The 13,096-nt window shown below is 41.9% G+C and overlaps 1 protein-coding gene across 5 annotated transcripts in view; it reads left to right on the top strand.

Moving 5' to 3' along the window:
- Positions 1–13,096, top strand: part of rap1gds1 (RAP1, GTP-GDP dissociation stimulator 1) — a 67,010-nt gene that overhangs the window by 35,158 nt on the left and 18,756 nt on the right. For all 5 annotated transcript variants that reach the window (XM_029674597.2, XM_029674595.2, XM_029674596.2 and 2 more), the window contains 3 exons: positions 2,323–2,451; positions 2,882–3,007; positions 11,515–11,658. In XM_029674597.2, coding sequence (XP_029530457.2) covers positions 2,323–2,451; positions 2,882–3,007; positions 11,515–11,658 — 399 coding nt within the window. The remainder of the gene's footprint in view (positions 1–2,322; positions 2,452–2,881; positions 3,008–11,514; positions 11,659–13,096) is intronic.

The following is a 13,096-nucleotide window of genomic DNA, read 5'->3' as shown; positions in this document are numbered from 1 at the left end:
TAAGGTTTGCATTAATGAATCTACCCAAGGCTGGTTCGTGGTTTAGAGAGAGGGATGCTCACGGGTGTTTACACCCCTGAGGTTCCATGATGTACTGCTGCTCTCTGAATCTTGTAAATAATTAATGAATGGCCCAAGTTTTTTTTTTTTCTCAGTGGGTGAGATGCGGAACAGTAATTACTTTTCGATCTATCGCCTCTCTCGTATGATCCCCGACCAGTCCAAGGTCACTCACCAAAATAGACTGAGGAAAAATAAATGCGTACGAAAACGTGGCGTTCAGGTGAGGCACATGAGACGGCTCAAAATTGACCCCTCAGGCTCTCAATGTCAAATTTTTCTTTCCCACAATTAAACATGGCGCTAAGTGGATTTTCTCCATAACCCAATGATCTGCGACCCAATCATCAGACATTAAACAGTGCTGTGATTACTCCGTAGAAATATATTTATTAGAACGGACATCCCCATTTAAGTCAATGTTCCGTGATGGGTAGAATTCTATTTATATGTTGATTACACTGTCCTCTGCTTTATAGCGGTGCTACTTCCGGTGCCACCAACGTTTAGCCCCAGCCGCCACGCACCACTATCAGGGCACTAAATGAAACCACTTCACGGGGTTCAGCAAAGCCTCAAGTCAAATCCCATTTTAAAATATCTCACACAGACATGTTTTCTCTCAATTATGGTTATTTATGGACTAATCTGTTTAGCTTTGAATTAAGGTCATTTTTCGCCGCTCCATGGGAAGGATGCTTGAGAAAACAGGACGGAAACACTTCATATAGCCTCTAGACCAGGTGTATGCAAACTACGGCCTTGCCCATGAGCCCATTCAATCCAGCCCATTGGAGGGGGGAATTATTGTTTTGGTTCAACAACAAAAAAACACTCCGGTCCAAACTTGAACATCGTGAATGTTCTGTTTGACATATGTGAGTTATAATCAAACGCACTTGAACATCTTAAACTAGATAGAAAGTATGATAATTGCCCTATATATTTTCAAAGAAGTGACCTTTTTCTGGCCCGCCACTTGATTTTGACAAATCGGTAAAACAAAAAATAGTACTCATCGGCTAGTTGATAATAGTGCGTACAATTACCACATGCGCTACACGTCCTTGGAACTGTAAAGAGAGGAGAGCGACCGCGGTCTTGTCCTCTACCCTGGGCTACGGAATCTAACACGTCAGAGTAATGGAGTTGATCCACTCTGCACATCGCGGGCCGGAGCATTTTGCAATTACACCATGCAAATGAGTTTCTGTGGCCGCCAGCGGCCCGCTCCCTTCAGCTGGCTGTTTGTAAACTGTCACCACAGCTAATGTAACCTTCACTAATATTTATAGGAGGATCCGCACATCCAATTGTTTTTACAGCGGCTGTGCAAATTGACAATTATTTCTACAAGGCCTTGTTTGACATTCCCTAACCAATAGAAATCGAGATTTTGTAAATGTTATTTATTTTTGGGAGATTTTGGGTCATGATAACTTTGTGACCCAAGTTTTTACTGGAGTTCGCTCGCCTCCCGTAAGGCCTGTGGTTGTGTCGAGGCATAATGTGGATTATGGTTAATGTTTTGAAAGAATAACAAACCTCACTTGTATTTCAGCGAGGACCCTCGTTAATTCACCAAGATAACTTTTTATCAATTGGTTACTTCCTTCCTCTCTCCCTCACTCACTCGCTGCCCCTCCCTTTCTCCTTATACCCTTTTAATCTCTATCTTTTTGTCTCTAAAATGTGCTTATTCATTCATTTTAGTCCCTTCTTTTTACTTCTCTTCACCCCCCCCCTCCCTCCACCCCTTCCTCTCTCTTCATCCATCCTTCCTTTGTCATCTGTTTGTTTGTCAGTGTCGGTCATCTTTTAAAATGAACTTAATCAACTCTTTCTCCTATCTCCCCTCTATAGGCGCGAGCTGGTTTTGCAGAGCTTACTATATCCAGGGAAATACATCTGCTCTCTGACGTGCTGTACATGACATGGACCTTAAGGACAATATATAGCTCGTCTACATTATGCAAAAAGAAAACAACTGCGCAGATTTCTTTCTTTGTTTGCAGCAACTCTTGTTGCTAAAAGGCCTTTTGTTTAGAAATGGCCTTTTACAATCCTCTTGAGACTCTTATTTTAAGACTTTGGAATTATTTCTTGACACCTCCCTTTTGGCTTGGTTACACTTTTAAACACACACACACAGACCCCCCCCCCCCCCCCCCCCCGCACTGGCCTTAATGTAATTTAAACTCCCAAACTCTAGATGGCAGTGCTCATACCTCCCCTTTGTTATTCCCCCTGTGTCCTCTCCAGACTCCTTGCAGGCCCAGCTGATCAACATGGGAGTGATCCCCACCCTGGTGAAGTTGCTGGGGCTCCACTCTGACAACACAGCCCTCACAGAGATGTGCCTCATTGCCTTCGGAAACCTTGCCGAGCTCGGTGAGTATGCCTACCATAGATGTAGAGTTCTAATTCTGTGGGTACACACATCAGAACACTGTTGATCTGCCATTCTGGTTGCGGTTCAGTTTTTCTACAATACTGTCTGGGATTTTGAGCATAAACCTACCATCGATATGTAATCCAAGATACCATACCATATCGGCATAGATAACAAGAGTACCATATATTTTTATCTTGCCGTATAATTCAGAACTGTCAACCCTAGTAGGAAGTTGAATGGTGACTCGCTTCACATTTTTTGTCATATATAAACCAGGGACAGAACCGATTCCTGTGTCTGTCTTCGCTAGCTAGCCTGGTGCTCATCGTTACGATGATGAATAAACACGGGGAAGATTCCGCTGAATCCCAAACAGACTGGACCAGTCATGTCGTCTTGATTGAACTTTTCCTTTCCTCTCTGCAGAGTCGAGCAAGGAGCAGTTTGCCTCCACGAACATCGCCGAGGAGCTGGTGCGTCTGTTCCAGAGGCAAGCGGAGCACGAGAAGAAGGAGATGATCTTTGAGGTCCTGGCTCCACTCGCTGAGAACGGTAATTCAATTCAATTTATTTATCCCTACAGAGGTGATTAAGACGGGCAAGTCGGGTTACAATTATCAAATGTCAACATATGGGAGTTATTTTCCACATACTGTTGTCAGGGGAATGTGATGTCATACTGTGTAAGTACAGTGGGGTCTGAAATGATTGACACCCTTAAGCAATAATAACTGTGTAAAATAAAAATGTAAATACTGAGCTATACTGTGTGCTCAAAAAATCTGGGGAAATTATTTTATACTAATACAATATACTAATACAATTCATTTCTCAGGGAAATAGATTTTGTTTAACAATTTATATTTGACCTAACATGCTAAACAAAATCTCAAAATGATTGACACCCATAAAGATTATTATAAATAAAGTAGTCAGTTTAGTGTTTGGTCCCATATTCCTAACACAATATTCCTTACATCAAGCTTGTGACTCATTTTGGTTTCAGTTCATTTTGGTTCTGTTTCCGATTATTTTGTGACCAATTGAAATGAACAGTAAATGATTTATTGTCTTGTTGGAGCCACTTATTGTAATTAAGAGTAGAATATGTTTCTAAACACTTCTACCTTCATGTGGATGCTACCATGATTGTGGATAATCCTGAATGAATCGCGAACAATGAGAAAGTGCTGAGTGTTATTGGTAATGGTGAGAGGTTCGCATGGCTGCGGTGTGTGTGATCGTTGACTTTCTCACTCCTCGTTATTCACAATTCATTCAGGACTATCCCTAATGAATGTATTAATGTAGATATGATTTTCAATACCGTACAAAAAAAACACGTCTGTATTTCAAAATACCCCCGTGATACGGTATTCCGCCCAAACCTAGTTGGGGTACAGGAATATAGTACTGAATTATTGAGCCAGTGTTTTGATGTTGTAGAATTAGCATTGCAAATGATTTGCATCCATATGGCCATTTCCATTAGCCATGATTACACGTCAAATAAGCATGCAGAAACAGTGGTCTGTGTGGGGCGTGCATGCACATTTAGAAATAATCTAGTTCATATTTTTTTAAACTCCCCTTTGTCAGAAGTGAATAATGAATTAGTTGAAGTCACAGTTTGGCGAGGAAACTACCTTTGTTGAAGTCACACTGCACATTGGAACAGCAAAATAAATATAGCCATCACTGCAATATTTGGGTCAGTGCCTAAAACCAAGTAAAGACATATCCTGGCTTCAATGCGTACGCAGATTGATTTTATTGAATTATATGAGGATCATTTAAAGGGAGAATTACGGTTTCCAGTTGAATGTATTTCACACTGCGTATTTTCATCTGAATTCTCACTCACGGCACTCGGGACTACATTATGTGGAGTCACCTGTGGCCTTGGTAACTGATCATTGGAGTGAAGCGGCACGCGCATCCTTAGCTGTCAGCTGCACGGCTGAGGCTGCTGTATGAAAATGTGTCAGCTGTTTTTAGCACAAAACAAGAGCATGCTTGGAATAGTGTGTGGGTGGGGGAGAAGGATAGTGTGATACAGTGTGTGTGTGTGCGTGTGTGTGTGAGAGAGAGTCACTGACTGTTATCATTCTGGGCAGCACAGTGGATTCTCCCATTCTGCCAGTCTCCTAGACAACATCCTACTTAACTCTACTCCAGAGAAAAGTCTCTCTCTCTTTCGGTCTCTCTCTATCCCTCTCTCTGTCGCATGCACACACACACAATACAATCCTAGACTCAAGCATATTTTAATCTTTTTCTCCCTTCATACAAATCAAATCCAATTTGATTTGTCACGTGCCAAATACAACTGGTGTAGACTTTATCTTGAAATGCTTGCTTACAAGCCCTTCTCAACGATGCAGAGTTTAAAAATAAAATCGAAACGCAAGGAATTAATAAAATACACAAGAATGGAGCTATACAGTACCGGATCAATGTGCAGAGGTACGAGATATTTGATGTAGATACAGTTGAAGTCGGAAGTTCACATACACTTAGGTTGGAGTCATTAAAACTAGTTTTTCAACCACTCCACAAATTTCTTGTTAACAAACTATAGTTTTGGCAAGTCTGTTAGGACATCTACTTTGGTGCATGACACAAGTAATTCTTCCAATAATTGTTTACAGAAAGATTATTTTACTTATAATTAACTTTATCACGCACAACGTTTATTCCAGTGGGTCAGATGTTTGCATACACTAAGTTGACTGTGCCTTTAAACAGCTTGGAAAATTCCAGAACATGATGTCATGGCTTTAGAAGCTTCTGATAGGCTAATTGACATCATTTGATTCAATTGGAGGTGTACCTGTGGATGTATTTCAAGGCCTACTTTCAAACTCAGTGCCTCTTTGCTTGACATTATGGAAAAATCTAAAGAAATCAGCCAAGACCTCAGAAACAAAATTGTAGACCTCCACAAGTCTGGTTCATCCTTGAGAGCAATTTCCAAACGACAGAAGGTACCACGTTCATCTGTACAAACAATTGTACGCAAGTATAAACAGCATGGGACCACGCAGCCATCATACCGCTCAGGAAGGAAACGCGTTCTGTTTCCTAGAAATGAATGTATTTTGATGCAAAATGTGAAAATCAATCCCATAACAACAGCAAAAGACCTTGTGAAGATGCTGGAGGAAACGGGTACAAAAGTATCTATATCCACAGTAAAACGAGTTCTATATCGACATAACCTGAAAGGTCACTCAGCGCGGAAGAAGCCACCGCTTCAAAACCGCCATAAAAAGCCAGACTACGGTTTGCAACTGCACATGGGGACGAAGATCGGACTTTTTGGAGAAATGACTTCTGGTCTGATGAAACAAAAATAGAACTGTTTGGCCATAATGCCCATCGTTATGTTTGGAGGAAAAAGGGGGAGGCTTGCAAGCTGAAGACACCATCCCAACCGTGATGCACAGGGGTGGCAGCATCATGTTGTGGGCGTGCTTTGCTGCAGGAGGGCCTGATGCACTTCACAAAATAGATGGCATCATGAGGTAGGAAAATTGTGGATATATGGAAGCAACATCTCAAGACATCAGTCAGGAAGTTAAAGCTTGGTCGCAAATGGGTCTTCCAAATGGACAATCACCCCAAGCATACTTCCAAAGTTGTTGCAAAATGGCTTAAGGACAACAAAGTCAAGGTATTGGAGTGACCATCACAAAGCCCTGACCTCAATTGTATAGAAAATTTGAGGGCAGAATTGAAAAAGCGTGTGCGAGCAAGGAGGCCTACAAACCTGACTCAGTTACACCAACTCTGTCAGGAGGAATGGGCCAAAATTCACCCAACTTATTGTGGGAAGCTTGTGGAAGTCTACCCGAAACGTTTGACCCAAGTTAAACAATTTAAAGGCAATGCTACCAAATACTAATTGAGTGTATGTAAACTTCTGACCCACTGGGAATGCGATGAAAGAAACAAAAGCTGAAATAAATCATTCTCTCTACTATTATTCTGACATTTCACATTCTTAAAATAAAGTGGTGATCCTAATTGACCTAATACAGGGAATTTTTACTAGGATTAAATGTCAGGAATTGTGGAAAGCTGAGTTTAAATGTATTTGGCTAAGGTGTATGTAAACTTCCAACTTCAACTGTACATGAAGGCAGTGTATAGTGACTAGGCATCATAATAGATAATAATATGGTATTTGAGGTAGATATGTACATGAAGGCAGGGTATAGTGACTAGGCATCATAATAGATAATAATATGGTATTTGAGGTAGATATGTACATGAAGGCAGTGTATAGTGACTAGGCATCATAATAGATAATAATATGGTATTTGAGGAAGATATGTACATGAAGGCAAGCATCAAAATAGATAATAATATGGTATTTGGGTAATATGTGAAGGCTAAAGGCATCAGGATAGATAATAATTTGGTATTTGAGGAAGATATGTACATGAAGGCAGGGTAAAGTGCCTAGGCATCAGGATAGATAATAATTTGGTATTTGAGGAAGATATGTACATGAAGGCAGGGTATAGTGACTAGACATCAGGATAGATAATAATATGGTATTTGAGGAAGATATGTACATGAAGGCAGGGTAAAGTGACTAGACTTCAGGATAGATAATAAGAGTAAAATAAACAACAGTGTAGAAGCAGCAAATGATGAGTGTAAAAGTGTGTAATATGTGTGTTTTGTTATGTCAGTATGTTATGTGTATTTATAATGTCTTGTGAGTGTGCGTAGGGTCACAGTGCAGATAGTTGGCGTACCATTCATTAACTATTTACTTTAACAGTCTGGCTATTTAGCAGTCTTATGGATTGGGGATAGAATCTGTCTCGGAGCCTATTGGCCCAGGAGCCAATGCCCCGGTACCTTTTGCCAGACAGTAGCAGAGTGAACAGTCTATGGCTTGGTTGGCTGGAGTCTTTGTCCATTTTTTGGGGGCCTTCCTTTGACATAGCTTGATTTAAACCCCGTATGAACCCTGCATCACTCTCTCCTATCTTTGACAATACTGCTGTATGAGGAATAGGCTTCGTTATAAGTTAACCCTTGTTTTGTGGGTGACAACGGAACCAAGTTATTTGTGTGACATAAGCACTTCATTTCTGTGTCATGTAGGGTGGGGCCAGAGACTGTAGATTGCTCCAAGCCTGTTGCTAATTAATTTATATAAATATTGAACAATGTTATGATATAGGCCTTTAATATACATGGGTCATTGTAAAATAAGAAGTATTATAAACTACTAATTAAGGGTACATTCTGTACCGTTTTATTTCAATTTCCTCAAGTGTCTTCTTTGGGCTTTACAAACACATTAGTCCCAAGAAAGAAAACAAACGGTTGCATTCACCAAGGCCTCCCCCCACAAGTGAAGCATTTAGCATTATTTAGCCTATACATTTTTCAGATCGGACAATCTGCGGAGTTGGTACAATAAAACAATGTATATTGATTGGTACCCTACACTAGAAGTTTTCACCGATCCACCTGAATACCCAACACACGTTCCGGGTTCCGTGTTTGTGTGTGTGTGTGTGATTCTGTTCTTGCTTTTCACGAGAGTGGCACATGTAGCTTGTTGTTGTTGGCCTCTCCCTGCTCACCGTGTCACTTGCTTACACTCACAGTAGCCTACAGACACCGCACAACTCCTGCTAGAGCATCACCTCTCGCTACTTTCCCTCCCTCAGACCTTATCAGCTCTGGTTAATAAAGTAGCTTAAAGATTGAACCTACCGGATCTATACGGAATGGGTCTAGTTTTCCTCTGGTCCGTTCAGAACGGGTCTTATATAGATAGATAGATATATATATATATATATTTTTTTTTTTTTCTCTCTTTCTCTCTTTTTCTCTCTCGCTCTTTTTCTCTCTTATTCTCTTTCTCAAAAGTCCCAGGTCCATTACAGGACGGGTCAGTTTATTTTGGACCCGTGAAGGCCTCTACCCCACACCTCAACAGCATGAACACAACAACAGAAAAATAAATACACACTGAAGCGTTTCAAGAAATTCAAGTAACCGCTTGCTATTTTATATGACCTTGACACCCGCAATTTCATTTTAATTGGCATATATGGATGGGGCTAAATTGTAATGTTTCTTACAGAAGAATTATGGAAAGCAGATGCATAACCATGATAGCAGTATTCAAAGCTGTATTTATTATCCTCAACGTCTCATCTTTCAAAATACATCAAGTCCTCGTAATCTACAGCAATTCCCTCACTCGGACAACAAAACATTTGCAAAGGTTACCCAATTAGCGGGAGGGATGGGGCAACTTTGCGCGTGGTGCTCAAGTTCAGAATGGCCGTCAGTCAAAACCCATGCAGAGCTGTGAAATGAAGACCCAGAGCTCGGACATCATGTATAGCATGTTACTTGTACAGCCACTGCGTTCCAATTTAGGTTATAAGTAGGTCATTCAAAACACTTTTTCCCAGATGTTTATTGAAAATGATCACCACAAGCGGGATTCCTTGAGTGAGCCAGGACTTCCAGGTCATATCCATGTTCTTGAGTTGACTGCATGCAACAAGTTAAATGGATGTTGTTTTAACGAAGTTCACCCTGCTACCATGCATGTCTTGATGAACCAACTGTCGTCTATACCACCCTCCTGTTTCTCAACTTTGACTTCCTGCCAGGAAAGACTGACTTTCCTTACATAGTAGTACTGCACAGCACAATAGGCCAGTGCATCAATCACCATTTTATCTAGGTTTGAATCATATATATATATATATGTGTGTGTACTCACACATCTTCATTATCTAAGACATATTTATGTTACAGTTGAGATGTCTACTGCCTTATAAGGAAGGCCAAGGATGCTGCTACCAGTCTCATGACTCACATAGACTTTTGGAAAAGCAAAACGAAGACAAACATGATGTTTCATAATGATTACCCCAGTGCAGAGTAGACTAGAGACATGCACCCCTTTGACACTCCAGCAGGGGAAGTGGAATTAGGTCAGAAAAAGTAATAATCACAAAGTAAACATCACAAGTAAGGTATGCATCCTAAAAAAGAAAAGACTGCCGGCACACTGGGATTTTGTGTCTGAGAATTTTGGATGAAGCCAATGGGAGTCATCCGTTGCCGGATGAATGGCAACTGTGGAAGATTAGCCAACAAGAAATGCACAAAGCTTCTGAAATAGTTCATTTTAGTTGTACTTTTGCTTGACAAAAAAAACAGACAATGATGTATGTCATATATATATATATTATAAGTGGGGTGTATAAACAAACCTGGCGTGTGTCTGTGGAAGAGATGCTGTGTGTGTGTGTGTCACAAGTTGTTGATAGACTGCTGACTTAACATCTTTTCACAGCGTGCATGACCAGGCGGTGCTCGTTCTCACCATAGGATTAACTACACTGCTCAAAACAATAAAGGGAACACTTAAACAACACAATGTAACTCCCAAGTCAATCACACTTCTGTGAAATCAAACTGTCCACTTAGGAAGCAACACTGATTGACAATAAATTTCACATGCTGTTGTGCAAATGGAATAGACAACAGGTGGAAATTATAGGCATTTAGCAAGACACCCCCAATAAAGGAGTGGTTCTGCAGGTGGGGGACCACAGACCACTTCTCAGTTCCTATGCTTCCTGGCTGATGTTTTGGTCACTTTTGAATGCTGGCGGTGCTTTCACTCTAGTGGTAGCATGAGACGGAGTCTACAACCCACACAAGTGGCTCAGGTAGTGCAGCTCATCCAGGATGGCACATCAATGTGAGATGTGGCAAGAAGGTTTGCTGTGTCTGTCAGCATAGTGTCCAGAGCATGGAGGCGCTACCAGGAGACAGGCCAGTACATCAGGAGACGTGGAGGAGGCCAACAACCCAGCAGCAGGACCGCTACCTCCGCCTTTGTGCAAGGAGGAGCAGGAGGAGCACTGCCAGAGCCCTGCAAAATGACCTCCAGCAGGCCACAAATGTGCATGTGTCTGCTCAAACGGTCAGAAACAGACTCCATGAGAGTGGTATGAGGGCCCGACGTTCACAGGTGGGGGTTGAGCATACAGCCCAACACCGTGCAGGACGTTTGGCATTTGCCAGAGAACACCAAGATTGGCAAATTCGCCACTGGCACCCTGTGCTCTTCACAGATGAAAGCAGGTTCACACTGAGCACATGTGACAGACGTGACAGTCTGGAGACGCCGTGGAGAACGTTCGGCTGCCTGCAACATCCTCCAGCATGACCGGTTTGGCGGTGGGTCAGTCATGGTGTAGGGTGGCATTTCTTTGGGGGCCGCACAGCCCTCCATGTGCTCGCAAGAGGTAGCCTGATTGCCATTAGGTACCGAGATGAGATCCTCAGACCCCTTGTGAGACCATATGCTGGTGTGGTTGGCCCTGGGTTCCTCCTAATGCAAGACAATGCTAGACCTCATGTGGCTGGAGTGTGTCAGCAGTTCCTGCGAGAGGAAGGCATTGATGCTATGGACTGGCCCGCCCGTTCCCCAGACCTGAATCCAATTGAGCACATCTGGGACATCATGTCTCGCTCCATCCACCAACGCCACGTTGCACCACAGACTGTCCAGGAGTTGGCTGATGCTTTAGTCCAGGTCTGGGAGGAGATCCCTCAGGAGACCATCCGCCACCTCATCAGAAGCATGCCCAGGCGTTGTAGGGAGGTCATACAGGCACGTGGAGACCACACACACTACTGAGCCTCATTCTGACTTGTTTTAAGGGCATTACATCAAAGTTGGATCAGCCTGTAGTGTGGTGTTCCACTTTAATTTTGAGTGTGACTCCAAATCCAGACCTCCATGGGTTGGTAAATTTGATTTCCATTGATAATTTTTGTGTGATTTTGTTGTCAGCACATTCAACTATGTAAAGAATAAAGTATTTAATAAGAATATTTCATTCATTCAGATCTAGGATGTGTTATTTTAGTGTTCCCTTTATTTTTTTGAGCAGTGTATGTCATTGTTAATTCTGTGTAACTGAATTTCTGTCTGTCTGTCTGTCTGTCTCTCTCTCTCTCTCTCTCTCTCTCCCTTTTCTGTCTCTCAGATGTGATCAAGCTGCAGTTGGTGGAGGCCGGCCTGGTGGAGTGTCTGTTAGATGTGGTAGTTCACACAGTGGATGGAGTGCGGGAGGAGGATGTGGCGCAGCTCAAAACAGCCTCCGACCTCATGGTGCTGCTGCTGCTGGGAGGTACTACATACACACATACAGTTGGGAATTTTTACTAGGATTAAATGTCAGGAATTGTGAAACTGAGTTTAAACGTATTTAAACTCAGTTGTATGTAAACTTCTGACTTCAACCATACATACATACATACATACATACAGTTGAACATACATACATTTGAAGTCAGAGTTTTACATTCACCTTAGCCAACTACATTTAAACTCAGTTTTTCACAATTCCTGACATTTAATCCTAGTAAAAATTCCCTGTCTTAGGTCAGTTAGGATCACCACTTTATTTTAAGAATTTGAAATGTCAGAATAATAGTAGAGAGAATGATTTATTTAAGCTTTTATTTCTTTCATCACATTCCCAGTGGGTGAGAAGTTTACATACACTCAATAGTATTTGGTAGCATTGCCTTTAAATTTTTTAACTTGGCTCAAATGTTTCAGGTTGCCTTCCACAAGCTTCCAACAATAATTTGGGTCAATTTTGGCCCATTCCTCTTGACATAGCTGGTGTAACAGAGTCAGGTTTCTAGGCCTCCTTGCATTTACACACTTTCTAAAATTTCTGCCCATAAATGTTCTATGGGATTGAGGTCAGGGCTTTGTGATGGTCACTCCAATACCTTGACTTTGTTGTCCTTAAGCCATTTTGCCACAACTTTGGAAGTATGCTTTGGGTCATTGTCCATTTGGAAGACCCATTTGTGACCAAGCTTTAACTTCCTGACTGATGTAGCTTCAGGATATCCACGTAATTTTCCTCCCTGATCAAGCCATCTATTTTGTGAAGTGCACCAGTCCCTCCTGCGGCAAAGCACCCCCACAACATGATGGTGTCACCCCCGTGCTTCACGGTTGGGATGGTGTTCTTTGGCTTGCAAGCCTCCCCCTTTTTCCTCTAAATATAACGATGGGCATTATGGCCAAACAGTTCTATTTTTGTTTTATCAGACCAGAGGACATTTCTCCAAATAGTACGATCTTTGTCCCCATGTGCAGTTGCAAACCGTAGTCTGGCTTTTTTATGGTGGTTTTGGAGCAGTGGCTTCTTCCTTGCTGAGAGTTCTTTCAAGTTATGTCGCTATAGGACTCGTTTTACTGTGAATATAGATACTTTGTACCTGTTTCCTCCAGCATCTTCACAAGGTCCTTTGCTGTTGTTCTGGGATTGATTTGCACTTTTTGCACCAAAGTACGTTCATCTCTAGGAGACAGAATGCGTCTCCTTTCTGAGCGGTATGTCAGCTGCGTGGTCCCATGGTGTTTATACTTGCGTACTATTGTTTGCACAAATTAACGTGGTACCTTCAGGCGTTTGGAAATTGCTCCCAAGGATGATCCAGACTTGTGGAGGTTTACAATTTTGTTTCTGAAGTCTTGGCTGATTTCTTTTGATTTTCCCATGATGTTAAGCAAAGAGGTAGTGAGTTGGAAGGTAGGCCTTGAAA

This window comes from Oncorhynchus nerka, linkage group LG12 (genome assembly GCF_034236695.1).
Source record: "Oncorhynchus nerka isolate Pitt River linkage group LG12, Oner_Uvic_2.0, whole genome shotgun sequence".
Taxonomy (NCBI): Eukaryota; Metazoa; Chordata; class Actinopteri; order Salmoniformes; family Salmonidae; genus Oncorhynchus; species Oncorhynchus nerka.
Note: the sequence above shows the minus strand (reverse complement) of the source record. Positions and strands in the feature narration are given on the sequence as shown.